The following is a 27,288-nucleotide window of genomic DNA, read 5'->3' as shown; positions in this document are numbered from 1 at the left end:
AATAACAAGTTATTCAAAGTTATTTTTGAAGCACATTTTCATTCTCTGGAGTGAATGAAGAAATACCACAACTCACCTCCTGAAGAGGTAGAATAACAAATGATATAAATCTTGTTTTTGTGACATAAAGATCATTGTCGCACGTACCCGTTGTACGTAAAATATCTTGAATAATTTTATTAAATATCATTCTAAGACAAAAGCATTCTTGTAGAATGCTTTGTACTACAACCACATTAATATGTTATGGTTAGTTATCAAGTTCCCCAAAGGAAATAACAACTCATGTATCTTTCCCTAAAGGATGTAATGACTATGTGGTTGCCGTTTTGATATAAAATATTCAGATGTTAATGGCGTTTCTCCCTGAAGGAGACATTTGTCACAAAGTTGGTGGTAAAAATACTAAAATTCTCAATTTCTTACATTTATAAATTTAGAATTGTCTTTATAATGTTCATTTTATTATGATTTTCTCTCATGATACTAGAAATGTCTGAGTAATATTTGATAGCACAAATATATCAAAAGCTTCCGAAGAGCTATCTGTTTGTCTAGAAGACATATGACACCGGTAGTGTTCGATAAATATTAGATTGTGAATAATGAATGAAGGCTTTTGAAGAGTTTATATATAAATATGTCATTCATATTATATGATTATGGTCAAAACACATGTTGTAGTAAACTTGAAGTTTACTAATACAAATAACTATCGTATTGAGACTACAAATGATTGGAAGATTGAAAATCTTCATGTTTCCACAATCATAGGGGGTAAAATAATATGTATGTGAGAAGTTACTCGCCTTATTCTTCAATTTTGTACTATATCATGTATCAGAGTAAACCAAACGTTTACTAATGCAAAAGCAGTCACAGTGAATCAAAAATTTACTAATGCAAAAGTTTATGCCATAGTAAACCAGAAGTTTACTAAGAGATAACACATGCCATGATAAACTTGAAGTTTTCATTTGCCATTTTTAAATGAGTTATTTGAGAATTCAGATAAGCATATACTGAAGAACTAGAAGATTCTTCAAGAATTCTCTTGTGTTGCTTGTTCTCATAATAAATTGATTATACCAGCTAAAGTTAGGACTAAGACCCTAATCTGAAATATATAAAAGGTGAATATGGGCTCATTCACCTATCATGTGAACCACTTATAGATGCATATATGAGCTGGTTACATATATGTTTATTGTCAATCTGCAGTTTGGCATTTGAAAATGATTTTATCAATTAAGAGCATAATTTTCAGATTATGAAATCAAGATAATTCATCTTGATGATGCTGGTTTATATCCAAACTAGTTTAGCATTGAATACCTCCTATTAATGACTAAACTATTGCTTATGAGAACAAAGCTTCATATGTTGGTCTAAGATTTACTAAATTGCATACAGCAACACTTGTATGCATCAGACCAATAATATATAATAAGTCCTCCCGTCACAATTGGTCTAGGATCAAAAACCAAATATGTTTACTATCTAATAACTTTTTATGCGTGGTATATGATCAATTTATCTAGCACAAACAAGAAAGATAGTGTATTATTATTATTACTACTCAAGTCTAAAGGGAAAACTAAATTTACTCTTCCTTCCTCCTTTTGCCATAAATTTATTTTTTCTCTAATATTTCTTTCTTCTTTAGCCTTAAGTTTATGACTGAGCTTTCTCCCTCATCTGACTTCTCTTCATCTTCCTCCTCCTCCTTTTCTCTTTCAGCTACTAAAAATTTGCATTCTCCAAGCAATACTCCAAAATTTTATAGCAACAAGAACCCTATATATTGCCTTGTTTACTATTTTTCCTTTTATTCAAAGTCTCGTATTGATGGAGACTTCAAGTGTTGGCACAAATCCGAATTCTAATTCATCATCTCCACCTACTTCTAATTCAAGCACCTTCGGATTTAATCTCACTCCACTTCGAGTCTTGAGGTACCCGCTTTCTACTTTCCTTGAATACTCCGGTTTGCTCCGGGTCCGACCCGACAACCCTGAAGCGGATTTGCTCATTCCTGATAATAGCCGTATTCCTGATAACTCTGAATCAATATCTAGTAGTGGTGACAGTAATCCTAGTAGTACCGGCGAAGTTTCAATTAGGATAATTGAAAATGATGGGGTTAGGAGTGAGGGTGTTGGTGTTGATGTGATGGAGGAGAGGGGTTCTAGTTCTACGGGGAGTGGGGGTAATAGGGATTCTTCTTCCTCATACCAAAGGTATGATATACAGCAGGCTGCAAGGTTGATTGAGCAGATTCTTCCTTTTTCTTTGCTCCTCGTAGTTGTTTTCATCCGCCAACACTTGCAAGGTATACTCTTTTGTAGTCATGTTTGCAATTCTACTTTACGTCCTATGCTTTTATAATACTCCGTAAGATTTCTGTGTCACTAGATTATAAAACTTTAAATAATTTGTCTTACTTTTGTTTATATTATTATTCTATTTTGTATATTATTGGCTTAAAATGAGTTTATATGAAGTAACATGGTCAATGAGGATTCATATAGCTGACCCCAATTTAATTGTGACTGGGGCTTAGTTGTTGATGTTGTTCCATCATGTGTGGAGTTGCACAATATTTTTGCTACTTTGTGGTGGTTAAAGGTTTGAAGTTGAGACTACACCGACTGGTTCTGATTACTCAACGGTTGTGAGAGAGAATGTGATTATCAGTAGTAACCTAAGCATGTTGTTAATGTGTAGCAAATGTTACTGAACCAAACTTAAACTGAAGAAGAGTGTGAACAGTGAAACAAAAGTTCAAATGAAAACTGGACTCAAAGAAGAACGCCATCTTCCAAATGAGTGCAAGCAAGGTCTTTGTACAATGCAAAAGAGAAGGCAAGTCATGTGGAAATGACCTCATCGTCCTAACAAAGCATACAAAAGAAATATTGGCATTTAACTATAATGGACGAAATCTCAGGGAGGATTAATCGGTTACTTAAAAAATATAATAAATGGAAACTCTATAGATACTGTATTCATTTTATATATTTTTAGTGATACATGTGCTTTGTGTGATATGCTGTCATATGGTAATATATACCTCTACACTCTGCTAAAAGAAATGGTAATGTATTGTATGTTCTTTTAGATTAATATGTGTTTTAAGACTCTGCACTATCTGGCTATGCTGGCATCTGCAATTTGCTCAAGGCCGAGTCCCTAGGTTGTCTATGAGGGGTCATTTGGTATGTGGAATAAGGGAAAATAATCCCGGGATTAGATGCGAGATTATTTTATCCCACTGTAGACATTGAAATTTTAACAGATCAAGATAAATCATAAATTCAAGATGACTTTTGAAATATTAGGAGTCTATTAGGGTTACTTGGTGGCTACTCCACCCAAACCCTTATTCATGCCTATAAATAAGGCTATATATGTCTTCCATAAATTACCGGAATATGCACTAAGGGATCAAATATACAATCCCCGAAATTCCATAAAACTCTTGGAATATTCATTAAGAGATCAAAGACATGTTAAATATTTCTTGCTCAAACTTCTAGCAACATTCAAGATCCAAATGGATTGCTGCTACATGCTTCTTGATCATCAAATACATCAAGGAGATGCATATCTCTCTACGTTCGAGAAATACGCCGTTATGACCCTCGAATTACGGATAACAAATCGGAGGGAAGAATCAAGGATAAACAGAGTTGTAACCCGCAATGTTTATCAATAAAATCCTTTTTTATTTATAGTTGTTTGTGATTGCAGTTTTATTTTTCTGCACAAATTTATTGCAAACACCCGCGTTTGGTTGAATTTTTGTATTCGAGATTGGTAATCCCGGGATTAATTAATCCCACAATGTATTTATTCTATCTCACATTGAGGGTGGGATAATAATCCTGGGATTAGTTAATCCCGGGATAAACACTAAAACAGCAAAGATATACTTCTCTAAGGCTCTTCCCCAAAGTCTTTTAAACATTCCAAGGTTAAAATTGAAAATAAAAATTTATCCCAACTTATCTAGTATACACCAAACACATGCTTATTTTATAACCAATATATCCCATTTTTAGGTCAATGAACCATACATCTACCAATAAATATATATTCACTAAATAATCTGGTCATTATTTACTCCCTGTATTATAATCCCATCATTATAATCCCGGGATAACTTGTTCTCCTACCAAATGACCCCTGAAGGCTTGAGGCTTAACTCACTAGCTTCACTTGTCAGCTGCAGTTGGTATCCTCATGTCGTGTTGTGGTGTTGGTGAAATCTAAAAGCTGGCAATCCGCCATTCTATTACCTAGGAATCAATCTGGATATGGGCTCTATCATTTTTCTCTTTGGTGCTTCTATTGATTGATAACTGTTACCGGAATGTTATGTGATGTTTGATGTAACTGCTGAAGGGGGGGAGCTTTTTGATGATGAGAGTAATACATTTTTGTTCTATGAGACTATGACCACTCCTACTCATTACGAATCTGTTGTGTGCTCACTTCTTAGAGTCACTGAGGCTAATGAAAAGAAACGTGAAGATAGAACTCTAAAAATATGTAGGAAAATGCCTTTGAACATGATAAACAGTGATATTCGCATAGCTCTTTGCCTTTTTAACTTATCATGTTATTTTCTAAGATGTGATTGGCCTGTTTTCTTTTTCCTGATATAAGGTTATATTTTGATGAACATTCCCCTAGAGACGTTTGACGGCATTATCTATTTTTGCCTTCTGGCAACATTTTCTGGAATATTCGGAAGTTCCCGAGAGTAATGTATATTGTAACAAATGAAACTTTCAATTAATCCTAAATGAAGTTTCAGCAATGGAAAGCAGTAAATGATAGAAGTGGATTATTGACTAATCCTAGGTTTATAGATGGGGATGAAAAAATGATGGTGCCAATTTTCACCTTCGTCATGGAGACTAGTGCATCATGATGCATGTTACTGAAGTAAAGTTGCTGACAGTATGAATTTGGTGCCCGATAAAGTTTGACGAGTGCTGCATAACTCAAGCTGGCTTTCAAGTTTCAATTGGTTTTTTCATATATGGACGCTTATCAATATTGGCAATTCTCGTTCCAATTTCATTGCTAAAAGTTTGATTATTCACATATACATGATAAATTTCTTTTCAGCTGCATGAGTCCTTTATTTCATTCTCTAATTCATGTTTTGCAGGTTTCTTCGTCACAATTTGGATCACTGCCTTCATGTTCAAGTCAAATGACATTCTTCGAAAGCAGACAGCTCTAAAGGTGCAATTGTGCTCCATCTTTTAGTTGTATTTAGTTTTACTTGCTGTGCAACACTTATCCTCTTTGAAGCTCGATACAAAGATTAAAATGGACTCAGAATATGGTCATACTGAAGTGCTGATATTTGCAGGGGGAGAGAAAGATCACTGTCCTTCTTGGTTATTTTCTGGTGTATATGCTTCATGTTATTGGAATCTATTGGTGGTATCACAAAGATGATCTTTTCTATCCATTACTTATGGTTCCCCCGAAAGTTATTCCACCTTTTTGGCATGCTATTTTCATCATCCTGGTAAATGGTATGATTTTTTGATACGCTTCTACTCTTTGTTCTGCATACATTTGTATTATGCTATACACATCTGGTCACCTTCTAATAATTTGCCAATTTTTTTTTGTTGTAACATGAATAATTGCCCTGAAAAATTAAATCAGAGTGCTTTTATGAAGTGTTGACTTAAGATCGGAAATTTCTTCTGTTTCTGATCATTATTCTAGTTTCCCTCAAATTAAATTCACATGCCATTGCATATTTTTCCTACTTCAGGGTTTGGGAGATAGGATAATTCCGCTGCAATCATATAATAGAAAACCTACTTCCTTCACAGCCCCCCCCCCCCCCCCCCCCCCAAAAAAAAAAAAAAAGAAAAATAAATAAACAAGAAAAAGAAAGACCCCTCTGCTTTCATCACTAGGGATCTTTCTCCTTTTTGCCAATAAATAAAAGAAAGGAGAACTCTCTGCTTAGCTCCAGACCCCTTAGAAGATGAAGGAGTGTGAAAAGGAGAAGGAAGAAATATTATACATGAAATCATACAAGGGAATTATTCATGAAATCATACCAGGGAGCTATTCATGAAATCATATCAGAAAAAATTGCCTAGCGGCTTAATTTCCTCCTTGATGACCTTTTATCAGGTGCCCTTTATGCTTTAATAGTTCATTTTTGCCATGTAGAAAGTGATTGTTCCACTCTATATTGTTCCACATTTCCAATGTGGTCCGGCTCTTCCACCCCGCCATAGTGGGAGCTTAGTGCACTGGGCTGCCCTTTCAATGTTTTACTACATAAATCTATCTTCTTCTTTTTGGGGAGCTATGAAGGCTCTTAACTCTAGGCATCTCATAGGAAAGAGCATCAGTCCTCACCTTCTCCTAAATGTTGTTATATCCAGATACAATGGTGCGACAGGCAGCAATGGCGTTGAAATTGGCACTGCTTATGTATTACAAGAATGGAAGGGGCCACAATTTCCGCAGACAGGTATACTATGAAGCCAATGTTTTACGTTTTATCTGGCGATTTGTTGGTTCCTCTATGTTTTTTGCAAAGAACACTGAACTTGACTGGTCTCTTAGGGCCAAATGCTGACTTTGGTGGAGTATACCCTGCTTCTATATCGTGCATTATTACCGGCTCCTGTCTGGTATAGGTTCTTTCTCAACAAAGAATATGGAAGCCTTTTTTCATCATTGACAACAGGATTGTACTTGACGTTTAAGCTTACATCAATTGTTGAGAAGGTAAGGTCTTTGTGGAGCTAATTTCTGTTGGTGGTTACCAGAATTAACTGGAAAAGCCACCGTCCTCCCCAACTCTCCCCCCTCTCCCCGGCAAAAGGGGGGGGGGGCATCCCACAATTTTTATACAAATTTGGCATGGTTTCCCTCTCCGTTACACTTAGTTTCTGGTCCGCAGGTTCAGTCATTCCTTACTGCTTTGAAGGCATTGTCGATTAAGGAAATCCATTATGGGTCACATGCCACACCTGACCAGGTATCATTTTATCATTGGCTTGCAATGTTTCTTCTCTATTTTACAGTTAGAAGCAGTTATATGTATGACAAATCGATGCACTAAAATTGAAAAATATACTTGTGTAAGGTGGGAGGAAAAATTATTGTGCTTTTCGTGGATAATGAGAGGGTAGCATCCTGATATTATTTTTTCGTCACTTTTCTTTGGTCTGAAGATAAATTTCATGTTGCTTCCTTATAGCAACTTTATTCCTGTATAGACTGACCATATCTTTTTTGTAAGCTATTGAGTTGTGTTACCAACATTGAAAGTGTGTCGTACAACCTCTATGTTGTTTGCACTCTTCGTTTCTTTACCTATCTCTAAGCTACGCACTCTTCTTTTTCCAAGTAGGTAATGTTGGTTCAACTTCTAAATGACCATTGATGCAGTGGTTTATGCATACGGACATGTCGTAAATGCCAAAATTCTGAATCCTCATTTATAGACTTTAATCTCAGTTATCTAAGGACAATTTACATTCGTAAAACTTTTGCCTTTTCTTGGTGTCTAGGTCAAATAGCGGAAAGTGTGCTCGGGACTACCAAATGTAAAAGTTGTGAAGCTGAAGTTGGGGTGTTTTGTGACAATTTCAACTAGAAGCAATCTAAAGCAATCCCCAGTTTAATATACTAACAGGACAGATCTGTGAGACATAAATAGCAAATGCAAAAGATTAAAGTGACACTAGGTCTGAAGCTATAAATGACATAAAGATCCACTCTTTTATGGCGTGTCCTTAGATTCGTCCGCCCTTTTTCTATCAGTTAGATAGTTACTACTTTCTTAGAGAAGCTGTAAAGATTTCTGTGCTTAGAATTACTTATATGGAACGAGCAGTAAGCATATTATCGCTCATTTTGGCAAGGAAGAGAATTACCTAATTAGATATCTTTCCTTTTCCTTATATCTTTAATTTGCAATTCTCTCATGTAATTTTACCTTTTATGGTTCAACCAGGTAACTGCAGCTGGTGATCTATGTGCTATTTGCCAGGAGAAGATGAATGCACCAATTTTGTTGCGTTGCAAACACATCTTTTGTGAAGACTGTGTCTCAGAATGGTTAGTATTTCCTTTTCAGTTATAATTGGTAGGTAGTCATTCTCTATTCCTAACAAGGTAATTAAATACAGAATATCCTAAAGTATCCTATAGAATTCCTATTAACATTTTTCTTATTCAAGTTCGATGAATCTAGACATATGTTGATCTAGACGCATTCGAGTAACGTTCAACACGCTCCCTCAAATTGGCAAACCAATTTGAAATCGCTAATTTTGAAGACCGCCAAAATGTTGCTGGGATAGTGCACAATCACCAAAGGATTGCCACCAAAATCTCACTGGAATAGTGCACAATCACCAAAAAATTAAGCAGTGTTGGAATTCTTTTGTCGCAAAATTCGTTGGAAACTGCACGGTGAAATAAAGTGCTTCATGGACAACATATAGAGGTTTGGTGTTGTAAATCTCCAAGGAACTATTAGCATAGCTTGAATTGGCAGAACAATAAAAGAAAACATTAAGGTTTAGAGCAGGGTCATGGAGGGTAGAAAATGGAGTGGCACCGGTTGTGCGTAGAGAGGAAAGACGTTGATCGCCAGAGAGAAGTTTTTTCTAGTTCCAGGGAGAAGATGACGCTGATTGTTTGAGAGAGAAGCACCATCATTCACCCAAAGAGGAAAGAAAGAAGAAAAAACATTAGCAGGGCATGTGGTGTAAGGCATTCCGGCCGGTAAGCGGAAGTCACTTATATCTTTACCAAGATTGTAGAGGCTCTTGTACCATGTGAAAATCGATGCGGAAACTCTTGTTGAATTTGGTTAACAAGCAATTTATAAGAGGGGCTTCTTGCATAGGAATCTTAAGTTACGTACAAGGTAGTAAATAATCATACTCTATGCCCAACAAGAGAAGTAAATATATTATCTATTCTATATTAAAAGCACGAAGGCCCTTAGCGAAATGTCGTTCGCCTTTTTTACCCTTTAAAAGTCAATTTTATATTGGATAAAATTGTAATTTAAATTGCTTTCCTAATATTTATGACCTTAAAATCAAGCCAATTTGTTTTACTAAATCAAAACTTATTTGAATTAGGTAAGAAGTCCTTAACATTTCCTAAATTTTATGATCTTTTCAATTAATAAAAGAATAATGGCATTATATCAATTTATGGTAAACTTCTCTATATGCACAAAGTACACGTAAGGTTTGTCTACTTTTTCTTTTTTGCTTAAATATAATTAATCATTTAAATTATATTAGAATACATTTATTAGTAGTAAATATACAATTATGAAAAGTAAATATATCAACAAAAATATACATTCCATGTTAGATATAATGATAACTGCCATTAATATTTTATATGTTGGATATTTCAATTGATTTTCTAAATTTTCAATGAACTAATATCTTAATGGTGTATAATTTTAGTATCTTAATAAAAATAATATAAATTTTTTTTTAAGGAAAATGATATTGTATAGCCGCTCTCAAAATAATAATCAAAATATATATATTTTTGTATATATATATATAGTATTCTGTATGTTATATACAAAAATTATACAAATTTTATATACTTTTTCGGTTACCAAATGTAAATAGTTTCTGGTGCGGTACCCCTTTTCCTTACTCTTAGTTATATAAAATATTATATTTTATCTTGATGTCAATTGTTATTTACACATAATTCATTCTTATTCTAAATTTTATACACTTTTTATTAATAGATGTAAAAACACGTGCAGAAGGATTTGACAGTTGAACCATATCTATTATTTTAACATAGTTAAATTTGCATATAACCTCATCCAATAAAAAAATTCAACTTTAATGACATCACTAACTATAAGTCAAGTTTGTGGATGATTTATTCTTTTTAAGATTATGAGGTATAATTTCTTAGAAAAATTAGATTAATAACGTAGCTAAGTGTAATAAGCAAATAAAGAAAAATAATTAAGAAAGAAACAAAATATGAGAAATTATGTAGACGGAATTTTCCAAGATTATATACTCATTACCCTAAGACTAGTTTATTAAATACATGTTATCCTATAGAATATTTTAGTATTTTCTTATTCAAGTTGGATGAATCTACACATTTGTAAATCTATACACATATTCTCCTAGCTTCCATTGTTTGATGTCGCTCCCCTCTCCAACACCCGCCTCTCTACTCTCTAAAATGACCATTCAGTTGTTGCTCCTCTCTGAGATGATCGTGCAGTTATTGCTCCTCTCTTCGACAAGGAGATGCCACTCTTGTCGGGACTGTTCTGGCGCCCGTCCTTTCTCAAATGATCATTTAGGCACGGCTTCTCTTCCGTGATCATGTAGGAGCCATTCTTCTCTCCAGCAACCGACTGGATTCCTCTCTCCTGCGTTAACCTTGGCACTGTTCCTCTCTCCGGCAACCAGAGCCACACATCTTTACAATGACTGATCATGCACCGCTAATTTCTGCGGTGAATGTTCTGGCATTGCTCCTCTCTCCTATGTCCGTTTAGGCACTGTTTCTCTCTTGGATGGTCAACTGCTCATCTCTCCCGTGATTGGCTGCCCTCCTCTCAGGTGCCTTCCTACAGCGACCGAGGTCTTTATCTGATACTTGATTATTTTTATAATTAAAATATTATTGCTATACAGAATAATATTTACCTAATCTAAGGTATAATATTAGATATTCATATCATTTAAAAAAGAAATTGGTATATCATATCTGCAGATTCCTTAGATTCTCACCATAATCTAGCCTTATCAAAAAGATTCTTACCATAATATAGAGATTGGTAACATACTAAGGTTTCTGGGCTTACATCTCACCGCCATCCATTATTTAAAAAAATTATCACGTGCTTGGCCCAGCAAAAAAGAGTCTGACCCGCACTTATAGTTTGGACTTTTTAATGAGGTGGTCAGACATTTCAGACATAATGCTGTGATTCATGTGTGCTTTTTTCTCATTGGTCCCGCAAGATTAATTACTAAGTGCTTTATAGCATTTTGCTTCTAATAAAATATTTGAAATGCACCAAACTATCATCAGCATTTGTGTTGATCCTGCCATGTATTGCTGGTGAAGGCCATAGCCCGTAGGTAGCTATTAGAACAAGGGAACGCCTACTGGAATATTTAATGGATGCCATAAGTGCTACTAATTGGGCAATGTCCGGAAAGAACTTGCTGAAATTGAGATTGTTGCATTTGTATTTGAGAGGCCTTTGTAACTCTCTGGACTAGTTGTCATGACCATTAGCCAAAGTAACTGTAGTTTGCTCTCAGAGTGAGTTTTTATCTAATTGAAAATAGTCGCAAGTCCCTAATTCGGTGGAAGCATATCATGTATCACAAATGAATTCGTCTTGCCCTCCGAAGAAAAAGAAAATTGTGATTGAGACTGCTGTCATTTTCAATTTTAGTCTAAAGATGTTTCCAGTGGCTAATCTGGTCTATCAAAGCAGACCTTAATGCTGAAAATGAGAACCAACGGAGGAAAAGGAGAGAGCGCTGTGTTCACGTGTGTTACTTTTGAAGTAGGAACTGCTCAATCATTATTATGTTCTCGCTTTCCTCTTGAGAAAAAATTGATCTTTAAATCAATTTGCTTCTCTGCCTTATTGCTCGACTCTTGCCTATTATCATGGGCATATTCTGAATGCTAAAAAAGTGTTATGTCTATGCTTGTGCTAACAGTTAGTGTCCTCTAAACACCATGTTTCAGGTTTGATAGGGAAAGAACTTGCCCTTTGTGCAGAGCCTTGGTCAGACCTGCTGATCTAAAATCTTTTGGAGATGGATCGACTGGCCTTTTCTTCCAGTTATTCTAAATATAGATGTTACACCAGAGTGAATATCTTTCCGTGGTAGTGGCATTATCCTCGACTTGGCCTGTTCCTGAGTTATGAAATTACCTGATTCTGGGGGTGTTGCCCTGTTAAGGTTTCCACAAGGATGTTGCGTAAGAATGGGCTCTGCTCTTGATGCAGCTTCTCTGAGGATTTGGTGGGGATGAGAGGATGTCCTGATCCAATATCAGTACATATTGTGCTTCATTTTTGTATAGAGAAAATATTCATGTAATGTTATGTAATTCATAAAATTTAACCACAAGCATTAAAATTTTGTTTCCTTTTTCAGGCCAGTACAGTTCCTCATCATTATTTCAACTTGAGAAAAATTAATATCCTAGTATATTCCATGTATCATACAGCACTAATGAAATACAAATGATGGTGATGGGGCCGGTGAGACTCGCGTCTTTATTGGCTATCACGAGGCAGCCCTGTGATCAATTTCCAGACCTCTGGGCTCTGGCTGATCCTTCCCAGAGAGATATGTTATGAATAGTTTGTACATTGGATGCTCATGTTGTGAATAACTTAAAGATTAAATTTTCTACTTTATGTCCATCATCTTTATTTTTTATGCCTATAAAACGCCATGTAATTGCAATGGAAAGATACACCAAAGTGAAAGAAGAAAACACTTCTCTCTTCTTTCTATCTTTTCTTATTTATATTTTACTGCATTGCTTTTATTTTATAACACGTTATCAGCACGAAGCTCTAATTTTATTCTTAACTCCCGCTAAGTTGAGCCATATTTTATTAAGGTATGTATCATTATAATCATTTTATTTATGGCGGTACATATCATATGCTCATTGTTTGCAGATTACTTGTGCGCTTGGGCATCTTAAATAGTTTAAGTACATTGCAGTGATAAAATAACTATTTCCTTCCGTGCTCAACTCTTAGAGGACCTCAAAGTCATCAAACTAGCTATGCACTAATGTCATACTTATAATATTCATGGACTCCCTGGGTCAAAATATATCTTTAAGGCATTTTGAAGAACTGTGAGAAATGAATTGACAAACAATAATTTTATAGTTTAATTACTTTATATTTATTGGAACATATAAATAATGTTAGTCACGTTCAATTCTATTAACACATATATATCAATAATATAAAGTGAAATGAAACAAGTATGTAATTTCTACTTTATGGCAAGAATAAAATGAAATAGTAGATTGTTAACATGATATAGCTTTATTTTCATTTCTTTTACCTTAATCGTTTTGTTTTCATTAATTGTTTATTATTATAATTATTTCTCTAACTTATTCATCTTTTATGATAGTTTTCACTATACCAAATTTATCAAAACTTGAACTTGTGGCACATGACATCACCGGGAGGAACTATTTATCATGGGTCCTTGATGCTGAAATTCACCTTGACGCTAAAGGTCTTGAACATACTATTATACAAGGAAATGAAGCATCAAATCAGGATAAAGCGAAGGCCATGATTTTCCTTCGTCATCATCTACATGAAGGGTTAAAAATTGAATATTTAACCGTAAAAGATCCACTTGAATTATGGATTAATTTGAAGGATCGGTATGACCACCTAAAACTTACAGTATTACCGAAAGCTCGGTACGAGTGGATACATTTAAGGTTGCAAGACTTTAAAACCGTAAGTGAGTATAATTCTGCTATCTTTAAAGTAAGTTCTCTATTAAAATTATGTGGAGACACTATCATAGATGAGGACTTATTGGAAAAAACAGTTTCTACTTTTCACGCTTCAAATGTGGTGCTACAACAACAATACCGTGAAAAAGGTTTTAAGAAATATTCTGAGTTATTCACATGCCTACTTGTGGCAGAGCAGAATAATATTCTATTAATGAAAAATCATGAAGCCCGTCCCACTGGGTCAGCTCCATTTCCGGAAGTGAATGCTGTAGCAGCATATAATAAGTTTGAAAGAAAACAAAATAATTACCGTGGTCGTGGACATGGTCGTAAACGTGGACGTGGTAGGGGGCGAAACAATTATCGTCATTATGGTGGAAATAAATTGGAGAACAATAAGGGTTCTCAAATTAATCATTCAAAAGGTAAAACTAGTATGTGTCACCGATGTGGTATGAGAGGTCATTGGGCACGCATTTGTCGTACGCCAGAACATTTTGTCAAACTTTATCAAGTCTCCCTCAGGAAAAAAGAAAATAATGTGGAGGCACACTTGACCTTTCAAAATAATGATGATGAAGCAGGTCCCTCAAACAAATATGATTCTAAGGCACATCTTGCATATAAAGATGATGATTTTGAAGGCCTAACAAATATTACTCATTTAGAAGTTGGAGACTTCTTTGAGGATATTGACCGAAGAACTAATCATCTTACTGGGGAATGAAGCTATACAAGTTGTTATTTTTATGTTTGCAACTAGTTTATTTTTCTTGAGTGTATTTTCCTAATGCATCACATGTTGCTAGTTTCTACATTCCTAATGTATTTCTTAATGTTTTTCTGCTTGTCTTTCATATTTCTTATGATGTATTATTTGTCTTCTTTTATGAAGAATATGAAAATTCCCCAGTCTTCAATTGGACACAAGATTAATAAAGATGATATATGTCTTCTGGATAGTGCTATAACACACTATTTTAAAAGATAAGAGATATTTCTCTTATTTGGTAATGAAAGAAGCGAATGTTAATATAATATTCGGTAGTACAAGATTAATTGAAGGTTCTGGAAGAGCCAATTTATTACTACCAGGAGGAACAAATTTGGCTATTGATGAAGCACTATATTGTAGTAAATCTCAAAGAGACTTACTAAGTTTCAAAGATATTCGCCAAAATGGCTATCAGATTGAGACTACAAATGATGAAAAGATTGAATATCTTTTTATTACTACAATAATGTCCGGTAAGAAATATGTGCTTGAAATGTTACCTGCTCTTTCCTCCGGCTTATACTACACAAGTATTAAGAGGTTTGAAGTAGTAAACGAGAAGTTTACTAATCAAGATAATTTTATTATTTGGCATGACCGGTTGGGCCATCCTGGTTCTAATATGATGCATAAAATAATTGAGAATTCACATGGACATGCAATGAAGAATCAGAAGATTCTTCAATTTAAGGAATTCTCTTGTGTTGCATGTTCTCAAGGAAAACTAATTATTAGACCATCAATTATTAAAGTTAGGATGGAATCCCCTGCATTTCTGGAACGTATACAGGGTGATATATGTGAGCCCACTCACCCTCCATGTGGACCATTCAAATATTATATAGTTTTGGTATATGCATCTACAAGATGGTCACATGTGTTCTTACTATCAACTCGCAATATGGCATTTGTGAGATTGTTGGCTCAAATAATAAAGCTAAGAGCACAATTTCCAGATTATGCAATTAAGACAATTCGTCTTGATAATGCTGATGAGTTTACATCCCAAGCCTTTAATGATTATTGTATTTCAACTGGGATAACAATTGAGCATCCGGTTGCTCATGTTCATACACAAAATGGTCTAGCAAAATCATTGATCAAACGCCTCCAATTAATTGCTAGACCAATGCTTATGAGAACAAAACTTCCCATTTCAGTATGGGGTCATGTTATTTTGCACGCAGCAACACTTGTGCGGATAATGCCCACAAGTTATCATAAAGTTTCCCCATTGCAATTGGCTTTTGGTCAGGAGCCAAATATTTCCCATCTTAGAATCTTTGGTTATGCGATATATGTTCCAATTGCTCCATCACAACGCACAAAGATGAGTCCTCAAAGAAGGTTGAGGATATATGTTGGATGTGAATCTCCTTCTATTATAAAATATCTAGAGTCAATGACTGGAGATTTATTTACGGCAAGATTTTCTGATTGCCATTTTGATGAATCCGTATATCCAACATTAGGGGGAGACAATAAGCAGCTGAAAGAGAAGATAGATTAGAATGCATTATCACTGTCTCATTTAGATCCTCTAACAAATCAATGTGAATAAGAGGTTCAAAAGATTATTCATTTACAAAATATTGCAAATCAATTGACAGATGCATTCACTGACCTACCAAGGGTGACTAAGTCACATATTCCAACTGCTAATGCTCCAATTCGAGTTGATATCCCGGCAGGACAATTAATTAAAGCAAATGAGTCTAAGTCATGCTTGAAACGTGGTAGACCAATCGGTTCTAAAGATAAAAATCCTCGAAGAAGAAAAGGAGCAAGTGATCAAAGTGAACATAACACAGAGGTAGTGGCTCAAGAAGAGCCCCAAGACGTAACAAATGATAAGACCTTAGGGGAGGTCCAGGTACCTGAAAATAATGAGAATGAAGAGATATCAATAAGTTATGTCTCAACCGGGAAAAGATGGAACCGAAATAATATTGTTATCGATAACATTTTTGCTTATAATGTTGCTGTTGAAATAATGTAACAAGATAAGGATCTTGAACCAAAGTCTGTCAATGAATGTAGACAGAGAAATGATTGACCAAAATGGAAAGACGCTATCCAGGCAGAGTTAACTTCACTTGGAAAACGTGAAGTCTTCGGACCCATAGTTTGAACACCTGAAGGCATAAAGCCAGTAGGGTATAAATGGATTTTTGTGGTAAAACGAAATGATAAAAATGAAGTCGTTAGATATAAAGCGCGACTTGTGGCACAAGGGTTTTCCCAAAGGCCTGGAATTGATTATATGGAGACACATTCTCCTGTAATGGATGTTATCACCTTCAGGTATCTCATAAATATGTCAGTGCAAGAAAAACTTGATATGCATCTAATGGATGTTGTTACAGCCTATTTGTATGGATCATTAGACAACGAAATTTTTATGAAAGTACTTGAGGGATTTAAAGTGCTAGAAGCATATAAAAGTTTTCGAGAAACTTGTTCAATAAAGCTTCAGAAATCTTTATACGGATTGAAACAATCAGGTCGTATGTGATACAATCGCCTGAGTGAATACTTGTTGAAAGAAGGGTACAAGAATGATCCAATTTGTCCTTATGTCTTTATAAAAAGGTCTGGATCTGAATTTGTTATAATCGCCGTGTATGTTGATGATTTAAATATCATTGGAACTCCTGGGAGCTTCCAAAAACAATAGACTGTTTGAAGAAAGAATTTGAAATGAAAGATCTTGGAAAGACAAAATTTTGTCTTGGTCTACAAATTGAGTATATGAAAGATAGAATATTTGTCCATCAATCAACATACACCAAAAAGATTTTAAAGCGATTCTATATGGATAAAGCACATCCATTGAGTACCCCGATGGTTGTGAGATCACTTGATATAAAGAAAGATCCATTCCGCCTCATGAAAATGATGAAGAGCTTCTTGGTGCCGAAGTACCATATCTTAGTGCAATTGGGGCATTAATGTATCTTGCCAATAATTCCCAACCAGATATAGCTTTCTCAGTAAGCTTATTGGCAAGTTTTAGTTCTTCGCCAACACAAAGACACTGGAATGGTATTAAACATATATTCAGATACCTCCAAGGGACCATTGATATGGGTTTATATTATTCATATGAATCCAAGCCATCATTGATTGGTTATGCAGATGCAGGATATTTGTCTGATCCACACAAAGGTCGATCTCAGACAAGCTATTTATTTACAAGTGGAGGTACAGCCATATCACGGCGTTCGACAAAACAAACTATGGTTGCTACTTCTTCAAATCATGCAGAGATAATAGCCATTCATGAAGCAAGTCGAGAATGCGTTTGGTTGAGATCTATAACTCAATACATTCAACAAACATGTGGTCTTTCTTTGAAAGAGAATATTCCAACAATATTGTATGAAGACAACGCTGCATTCATAGCTCAATTGAAAGGAGGATATATCAAAGGAGATAGAACAAAACACATTTCACCGAAATTCTTTTTCACTCATGATCTTCAGAAGAATGGTGAAATAGATGTACAACAAGTTCGTTCAAGTGATAATTTGGCTGATCTGTTCACTAAGGCATTATCAACCTCAATATTTGAAAAGCTGATATATAAGATTGGAATGCGTCGTCTTCGAGACATTAAGTGATTTTTCATCAGGGGGAGTAACTACACGCTGCACTCTTTTCCTTAACCAAGGTTTTGTCCCACTGGGTTTTCCTGGTAAGGTTTTTAATGAGGCAGCAAGCAATGCATATTATAAATAACTATGTACACCCCAATATTTTTTTTTTGTAAGTTCTTAATGAGACACATTATCTTACATGGACATCCAAGGGGGAGTGTTATGAATAGTTTGTACATTGGATGTTACATTGGATGTCCATGTTGTGAATAACTTAAAGATTAAATCTCCTACTTTATGTCCATCATCTTTACTTTTTATGCCTATAAAAGGCCATGTAATTGCAATGGAAAGATACACCAAAGTGAAAGAAGAAAACACTTCTCCCTTCTTTCTATCTCTTCTTATTTACATTTTAATGCATTGCTTTTATTTTATAACAAGATACTTATTTTGTTTCAATTTTTATGAGAACCTTTCATGTAATATTAAATATGACACTCATTCTTTTTTAGTATTTGCTCTAAACTATTTGACACTGTTTTATTTTTGTATAACAATCAAATTGTTCACGATACAACTCTGATTTGATGTTTTTTTTTTAATTTTAATTTTATCTTTTAACTATCATCTTTGTGCAAGGGAAATTTGGATCATTTCTCGATTTGTGCATGAGGCATGCTAAACTTCTCTATATCGTTCTCTGATTTGATGCTTACTCTCTTTTTACAACCACAACCTTAGTTTTCTCCTCCATAATAAGTACTCAAGTATATTATAGACTATCAAATTAATAAGTTAAACTTGGTGTCCAGATAAATGTTACGGATGGAGGAGAAAATAGAAACATGTATAGACGCTGCGTGCAAACACTTGTTATCAGCATTAACAATCAAATGTGGAACGGCTAGAGTTGTGTCTACATTCGTACTGCTTCTTAGCTTTTCTTCTTTTTCCCAATCGATGATCCACATGCAGTCAGCTGCGGAATTTATTATAAAAAGGACCCTTTTATCAAAACTAATCAAACTGGTTCTGAAACCTGGCAGTGAGATTAAGCCATTGCCACCCAAAAGTTCCTATAGCATCATTTTTTGCTTCTATCAGGACAGGAAAGTTGGTAATACAAGGTCATAAATGTTTGCTTTGAGCAGAGATTTCTAAACTATTGAACCAGAAACAATACCGAGTAAATTCAACACCATCTAGCTCAAATGATACTTGAGAACAGGATACCACCTTTGAGAATCCAGTAAAAGGAAAGCAATCACTTATATAGAGAGACGGTGCAAAAGTTCCATGTATTAGTACAGAATAAATTACATTAGTATAAACAATACAGCAGATAATCTGAAAAATTTATATAGGGAGAGTTGCAAGAGCCATTATATACACATTATCAGCAAACATAACTTATTATTTACTTGCGTTTTACTCCCTCCTTTCAATTTCGCATGAGAGTAAATCTGAAATTTATTTACAGGGAAAGTACTTCTAGAAACAGAACTATCTCTGCCTACTCTCTGTTTTCAGAAAGCGGACATATTCCTGCTGTACCATTTCTCCTCCATTCACAGGATCAAAGCAGCACCTATAGAAACTGACAGAAGTCCAAGAATTAAAAGAAAGGAGAACATTTTAGAAACGGTACAAACTTTTTAGTTCTAATGCCAGAATACCTTGAACAAATGCTAAATATCTTCTTAATTTTTATTTTTGGGGGGGTTGGTCATTGCTAAATTCTTACACCCTATTTTATCTACTCAATTACTCCAATCTCCACCCAAAGCGCCAAAAGAACATATGCCAAAAGGTTCAACTGAATTTGCTGACTATAGTTGCAATAGAGTAACATATTAAGCCAGAAAGAAAATTATTTAGTACCTTCCATCAGTGCCAGCAGTAACAACAGTGTTCTGAGAACCAAACGCAACAATGTACTGGGTACATTCTGGCAAGTGAAACTGAGCAAATGACCATTCAGAGCTAAAGTACTTTGGCAGAACTCCTGAAAATTTGTATTCAGAAAAGAAATCAAATTAGAACAGTTCCAACAGAAAATTGACAGTGTCACCTCACCACTATGGATAAAGAGGTAAAATTTTGTGAGAATATCAAATCAGTTTCAGAAGTCAATCAATTGACCTTATTAAACTTGGCAGTTAGAATAATACAGCATAGCCATTACAAAATCAGTTTAAAACACTATGGCATATTCCTATTAATGTAATTACAATTGTCAGGGAAACATTGTACAGGCATTTCGGGTTGATGTCTAATTTCACAACACGCTCACCTTTCATAAAAGACAACGATGAACCAGGGTTGGCTCCAGTACTTGGAGAAATAAGTGCATCAAGAGAATTTGATGAATTTTGACACAATAATGTTGGAGTTCTAACAGCAGAATCAGCTGCAGCATCCTCGCCAACAACACGTACTCTTAGGCTGTACACATGGATGGTACCTTTGTCGCTAGAGACGGCCAACCACTGCACATTTGGTGATAGTGCAATACTATAGATATCTGCTTTGTCAACCCCTCTACGCACCTAATGCAAAGCATTGTAAGGAATTAAGCAATCTATGCTAAAGGTAACATATTATCATTCAGTATTAGAGTCACCATTAGATGAAAGGAGAGCCAAAAATAGAAAAGGAATCATATAAAGCATGCTTTTAATCTAATAGGAAGAGGAAAACATCTCAAAATCAGTATCCAAAACCAAAAGGTGGCCCCATTAATACCATTTTGTATTTTGTAGACAATTAGAAGTCTCAAAGATTTTCTAGATTGTCTCACAAGAGTATTACAGGCCCTAAAGTACTCTTAAGGGAGAGATTCTTAACAAACTAGCAGCAGAGTGAAGAGCTAAAGAAGACTCAACTATCAGGAGACAACAATTAATTCTTAAAGCTAAGTAGACTTTTGATGTCCTGTCCATTCAGCAATTCTATTTTCAACCATCAGAAACGAGGATGCTTGAGAAATATTACCTCCCTAAAGCATGTAAAACCATACCTATACAGAAATTCAAAATATTCAGCATCATACATACATACATACAACAACAACTACTACGCCTCAGTTCCAAACAAGTTGGGTTCGGCTATATGAACCCTCACTAACCACGTTATTCATTTAAATTATCTCATGAAAAGTATTAAAAGTTTTGAATATTTCAAGGTCATTCCATTTTCAGTATCATACACAGAAATGAAATTTGAAGGTCGTACCATTTTCACCTATTGTAGTTTTGTCTATAAGCAACACTAGAGGGTTCATTTTGATGCAAAAGGATCCCATCTACTTAGCAATACCGAGTCTAAAATACTTAATATTATACCCCTTTCTCCGATTAAAGTGAAATAGTTTGATTTTTACACAAAATTTTAAGACTACTTCTCAATTACATGTGAACTAGATTTAGAAGGAAAAACCGAAACTTGTTGAAGCCGTGAAGAGGACTTTAGATAGCAACTGAATATATATCTATCTCTTCTCACCCTATGAAGATAAGAAATTTGTCAAGTCTTGATTTCGATATCGAGTTCTCATCAACTAACCAAGTATATCTCATAATCCAGCCTTTTTCCAGTAACCTAATTGCATGGAGATTCCCATCAATTGCCCGTGGAATCTCTTGCCACCCACATCCACCCTGAAACTTCCTACCGAAACTCCAGTTTTGATCCCTCACCTATGGCCTATAGACTCCCATAAAGGCCCACTAAATAACAGGGCCCACATTTTATTAAGGAAATACCAATGGAATAACTCCCCTTCCTCACATCCCAAAGTACCAACGCCCTCTTATTCCCTAGCACTACAATACCTCCCATTCTTCCCCTAGTCAGGGTCATGACGCATTTCTCACAATTGACTCTGGTACTTCTTCCACTTCTGATTCTGGCAAACGCAGGAAACTTGCACCTCTGCTAAACTCATTTTGATGAGGGTTTTTTTAGCCGAGTAATTCATTTCTCTCACATTTCACGATATTATTTTACTTTCTACATGCAATACCCACTAATTCTCTCCCGCCTCTTTTGCTTCCGTCCTCCTCCCAATCGCTACTAATGAGAGGAAACTTTTAATTACTTCATTATACGTGTAACACTTACGAATGTATGTTTATAAATTGTTTCACATTTTGCAATTACATAACCTTTGTATGTATCCATTTTCCTTTTTGTGCTGGATTAGAGACGAAATGGCCTCCAAGTTAAGCTTTGATGAAAATAAGTACCTTACCATTCTTTACGGCCCATTAACTAAAACTACTTTTCCTATGGCTCATCCCACAAGATTGACTTCTTTTACTAGGCAGCTGAGTTATACAATTACGTTCTTATATGCTAGTTTGACCTCAATATGATCTCTGTTGACCTTAGAAACTTTACAAGTATGTACCTTAACATGTCAAAAATAATCTCCATGCTGGAAAAGCTAATTCAAGAAAAATGGGAACGGGAATATTTGATGACAACGCCTGACTTTTATGAGAATCCGGCAATAAGAAAATTGCAAAAGGAATGAGCCAGCTTTGTGCTCATCCCTTCCTATCACCATTTGAATCTCTAGTTCTTCAACAAAATTCCTCAGAAATGAGAGAAGAAACTACCTCTTGCAACTGAGTTCCATCCATGGTGTTGAAGAGTCTTATCAAAGTTCCCCGAGTGCTTGCTGTTGCAAGAAGCAGCCCATCCATAGTCAAGGTTAAGCATGCTATCTGAGAATCATGCGCCTTGATCAACTTTGTCATGTTCAGGCCAAAATGCTCAACCCGGACCTGTCCTCTTCGAACACCTGGGCAAGCCAATACAGATGTATTTAAATGGTGTGAGAGGCAGCAAAGTCCCCTGGGATTGCCCACAGTCTCTATCTGATGAAGAAGCTTTAGATCCATAAAGTTGTAGACATATATCTTGTGTTCAAGGACTACAACAATACAATCCCGTCTTAGTTTCACTGCACAAACATCAGACCTAAATGAAAATTCACCAATGCATCGGCTCTGATGATCATCCCATATAATAACTTTATTAGGTGGGTATTGGGCGTTAGTCCTGGCACCGACAAGTGCTAAAATGTTGCATCGGAACAACATCTCTACTATTCCAAACCCACCACTTTTCAGATCACGTCTGAAAGTCTCTTTGAAAGGATCACAGTTATATACACGAAAGCCACGGCTAGTGCCAGCAGCAAAGCAACTGTAATCCTGATTCCATGACACAGAGTGTAGCTCTGTTTCATCATTGTCACTGATCTCTGGTTCAGAATGGCCAGAATGAGAGGCCCCGGGCATGGGGGATTCATATGTCCCATAGGCTGCTGGTGAAAGTGTCCCTCGAGATGGTGAGACAGCTGAACCCGTTGGGGATGATAGAGTAGTCATCACCAAATGCAAACAGAAGCTATGGAAATCTACAAAATCAAATTTGAAAAAGCAGTATTAAGTCGACAAACAAATGTAAAACTATTAGTGCATACCTTAAGACAGTAAGGAACAAATGTAAAAAGCTCGTAAGAAGTGCGTGAGTAATAGCACAGAACGCAAAAATACATAACTACCAAAGTAGCATGAGTATCTTTTTGGTTTTCCACCATCGTCAACAACAAAATTCGCTGTATAAAGTTTACTTCTTAGCCCACAGAAGAACCTCTATAGATCTAGAGAAACATTTATGGTTTAGCGGGCAGACAAACAATAACATTAATTATATTGGAATTAGAAATGAAAACTAGTTGAAGCTAAATTTTAGAAGACACTTTTCTGATAAGTTTTATATTTAAACAGTCATGAACCATATGAAAAAAAAATACAAAACTTGAGACACTTTCTACGTGTTGTTCTCTGCATTTTTTTTTAAAAGTTCTAACTTTAAAACGTCTTGACCCTCTCCAAGAGCATGTCTTTGCAAATGCTACCACAAATTAGTCGATCACTTGCTGAGACCAATTTGTCTCTAGGAAAATGTTCACAGTTTAAGAGCTTGATTCTTTGCAGGCTAAATTAAAGTGGCTCAGTGCATTTGTGTAAACAACATTCTGGACATATAGTTGCAAGTTGAAAAGGATTTCACACTATAATCTTTCAATCAATTCTAAGTCGCAGTTTTATCTCTGTAACTAAATTACTATTTGGCTTTAGACATAAATAGAGGAGCATCACTAATAAAGCCTGTTTCATCTACATCAGTCAATGATCTTGTTCTCTGATTTCCTGAAGAAGCTCAATTTTTTCAGCACAGTATACTCACTCTTCAAGCAAACCTCAGCTCACGTCAATTATCATTAGAATTGACTGGATTTTAAATCGTACAGTTTAAAACCACCTAACGAAAATGACAAAACCAGGAAGATAGTATCTTAAAGTAAACCCTAATTATCCACATTCGGGCATGTACAATTGAAAATGAAATAGAAAAACATAAATAGGAGTAAAACCTTTGTGTTGGTTCGGCAGCAATTGGTGAAGCTCAAATTTTGTGCTAGCGACTGCGATGTCACGATCAAAGAGAGAGATGCCCAGATGTTTGGGAGGGTGATTTGTGATATGTGACTTGTGATTGAAGGGAAAGATTGGAGAGGAAAGCACGACTGAGGAGAGAAGAGTCCGACGGGTTATTTCTATTTTTGGGTGTGCTGATTCGAGGGGATCTTTTGTTTTTGACACCATCATCGTTCGCATACATGTTTTCTTTTTCTGTATTTTAATTTAAGAAAATCATGTTATAGTCAAAATCCCATCTAAATCAAGTTTTGCTTTCTACGGAAACATAGTTCATAATTGAATTGTCTATAAAGATTACTTAAACTTGTACCCATTTTTTAACTCAATAAAAAAACTTACGCGTTTTCTATTTGAACACTTCAACTTAATAAAAACATAAAAAATAAACACCTCAAACTCAGCGTGTGGCTCAATCGCTTATAGACATAATTGACACATCACTTTCTTCGCCTATTATTGTTTGACAGGTATAATTTGTAGATCTTAATCTTTATTTAACCATTTTTATTAAAATTTCTGGGAATTTTTTTTGTTTCTTCTTCCTCGGGTGACCAACACCTTCCACCATGAACACCTCATTCCTCTACTCTAAAACCCCCAAAATCAATTACAAAAATCAGTGAAAATTCATTAATAGGAGTGATTGTAGGCCTTATTCCTATCAATTTCCACGATTCTTCTTTAATTTTACTATCGCCGATATCACAATTCAGATTAGTATTTCGCCGAATTTTTTTGCAAAGTGTTGTTAGCCCTCTGGTTCCTTCTCATTTTTTAACTCAATAAAAAAACTTACGCGTTTCCTATTTGAACACTTCAACTTAATAAAAACATAAAAAATAAACACCTCAAACTCAGCGTGTGGCTCAATCGCTTATAGACATAATTGACACATCACTTTCTTCGCCTATTATTGTTTGACAGGTATAATTTGTAGATCTTAATCTTTATTTAACCATTTTTATTAAAATTTCTGGGAATTTTTTTTGTTTCTTCTTCCTCGGGTGACCAACACCTTCCACCATGAACACCTCATTCCTCTACTATAAAACCCCCAAAATCAATTACAAAAATCAGTGAAAATTCATTAATAGGAGTGATTGTAGGCCTTATTCCTATCAATTTCCACGATTCTTCTTTAATTTTACTATCGCCGATATCACAATTCAGATTAGTATTTCGCCGAATTTTTTTGCAAAGTGTTGTTAGCCCTCTGGTTCCTTCTCATTCAGCGAAAAATTCAATTTTTTTTGTTATATTCCCTTCGGAGATAGATCCCGAATCTCTTGAAATTGGATTAGCCATTGTTCAAAGTTTTACCGGCACCAAAAGATCGCCAGAATTATTTGTGGGATTGGGCAAATTTCAAACCTTCTCTACCCATAAAAAAAATCCCTAGCATGGCTATTCCGACCGACCCCTATACTTCTTTCCTCAATTTTGCATTTGTCGGTGTCCTTATTCTGCCCGTATACCCTAAGGATCTGTTCGCATCTTATAGCAAAAGTGTACTCTAAAATGCTAATGGTTGAAAATGGTGTTTGGGTTAGTAGTGATAAAAGAGGTGATGATGGTGATTTTGAATATGATGTTTGAGCAAGAGGAAAGGAATAGAGGAAAAATTTGGAGAAGAAGGAATGAGATAGAGATGACGGCGGAGAAAGGGGGTTCTAGAGATCCTTTTTCCTTATTTTGTTTTTAATTTTATCTTTTGCTTTTACTTCATTTTGTTTATTATTTATAATTTTAATATTTCTCTCTCTCATATTCAATGTATACACGCGCTTCACAAGCGTGATTAACACATATTTTTGCCACGTAATCATAGTCCATGGTCAAAGGGGTTAAAATTGTGCAAATGAATTAGTTAAAGTGTTTAAATTGGAAACGCGTAAGTTCCTTTACCGGGTTGAAAAACAAATACAAGTTTAAGTGGTCTGAATGCCATTTTACCAAGAAAAAAAGAAGAATAAGAAACTATGGTTTCCATTGATCTACAATAAAATTTCATTAGATCATTCGTGCGTGACCTTTTTTTAGGAAAACAAAAAGGATTTCTAATTAATATTAGCATATTAGGGATAAGGGTAACCGCGGTTGAGAGTTCTCTCTCTTCTATCTCATAGAGTTGTTTGTTGGCTGTCCTAATTCAGTAGAAGTTTCTTTTATTTCTTAACAAGATATTCTTTTCTTCTACTCAAATAATAATTATTCACATTATATTTTTCTCAAAAATTTCCTTCGCGTGTTCATATCTACACATCTCCCACCATGTTCAATCATTCACATTGACAAGGCTGAACAAATATCCAAACAAGATCTCAGAACAAAGACTATCGTCAAACAGTCTCGAATGGAAGGCAATTGGATCTGCAAAGGAGAGGTAGTATGAAAGGAGAATGATGGATGTGATGGAGTAGTTAAAGTTATCGGGGCTCGTTCATTGTTAGTTTCAACTTATCAGCGGTAAGAACATCGGAGAGGATGTTGGTATTGCGCGAGTACAAAGTATATTTCAAAAAAATAATATTCGGCGATCTATTGCCTTCGATAGTGAGAATTTGTACGTTTGGTCCTCAACAAGAGAAGAAAATGATTTTCACGATACAAAATACCCTCTTAACTCTGCATAAAATAAAAATATCTCTATCCCAAAGATATGTAATGTTGTTTGCAAGGTTAAAGGTGATAGTCGGATGGGTCGCCTGCCAAATAGATTTCAACTAGAAAAAAAATTGATTTTATTTCTGAGTCCTCACATGGGTACAGTTGCAACTCTTTTTGTCATGACTAAAATCTCACCAAAGGTCGTTATGGCACTTACTGATGATGTCCA

At 35.3% G+C, this 27,288-nt stretch overlaps 2 protein-coding genes across 2 annotated transcripts; one reads left to right on the top strand and one right to left on the bottom strand.

Annotated features, from left to right (window-relative positions):
* The first annotated feature begins 1,472 nt into the window (after positions 1-1,472).
* LOC107786699 (uncharacterized) lies at positions 1,473-12,569 on the top strand. The gene is made up of 8 exons (XM_075225288.1): positions 1,473-2,332; positions 5,183-5,259; positions 5,390-5,558; positions 6,435-6,523; positions 6,619-6,783; positions 6,959-7,036; positions 8,018-8,121; positions 11,791-12,569. Exons 1-8 carry the CDS (start codon positions 1,849-1,851, stop codon positions 11,894-11,896), a joined length of 1,272 nt encoding a protein of 423 aa, XP_075081389.1. The 5' UTR covers positions 1,473-1,848; the 3' UTR covers positions 11,897-12,569.
* Positions 12,570-19,220: 6,651 nt separating this feature from the next.
* LOC107804650 (autophagy-related protein 18d) lies at positions 19,221-24,657 on the bottom strand. Its single transcript, XM_016628572.2, has 5 exons — positions 24,386-24,657; positions 22,557-23,362; positions 20,228-20,483; positions 19,816-19,939; positions 19,221-19,531 (listed from the first exon to the last, which is right to left on the bottom strand). Exons 1-5 carry the CDS (start codon positions 24,627-24,629, stop codon positions 19,438-19,440), a joined length of 1,524 nt encoding a protein of 507 aa, XP_016484058.1. The 5' UTR covers positions 24,630-24,657; the 3' UTR covers positions 19,221-19,437.
* Between the last annotated feature and the right edge of the window lie 2,631 nt (positions 24,658-27,288).

Source organism: Nicotiana tabacum, chromosome 11 (genome assembly GCF_000715075.1).
Source record: "Nicotiana tabacum cultivar K326 chromosome 11, ASM71507v2, whole genome shotgun sequence".
Taxonomy (NCBI): Eukaryota; Viridiplantae; Streptophyta; class Magnoliopsida; order Solanales; family Solanaceae; genus Nicotiana; species Nicotiana tabacum.
Note: the sequence above shows the minus strand (reverse complement) of the source record. Positions and strands in the feature narration are given on the sequence as shown.

Bases quoted from the DNA above. Each gene is read 5' to 3' on its own strand.
- LOC107786699 (XM_075225288.1), top strand. From the start codon at position 1,849: ATGGAGACTTCAAGTGTTGGCACAAATCCGAATTCTAATTCATCATCT. The intron at 7,037-8,017 runs GTATCATTTTAT...TGGTTCAACCAG, and splicing joins CACATGCCACACCTGACCAG to GTAACTGCAGCTGGTGATCT. The intron at 8,122-11,790 runs GTTAGTATTTCC...ACCATGTTTCAG, and splicing joins GAAGACTGTGTCTCAGAATG to GTTTGATAGGGAAAGAACTT.
- LOC107804650 (XM_016628572.2), bottom strand. From the start codon at position 24,629: ATGCGAACGATGATGGTGTCAAAAACAAAAGATCCCCTCGAATCAGCA. The intron at 20,484-22,556 runs GTAGTTTCTTCT...GCTTTGCATTAG, and splicing joins ATGGAACTCAGTTGCAAGAG to GTGCGTAGAGGGGTTGACAA. The intron at 19,940-20,227 runs GTGAGCGTGTTG...ACAAATTTTCAG, and splicing joins ATCGTTGTCTTTTATGAAAG to GAGTTCTGCCAAAGTACTTT.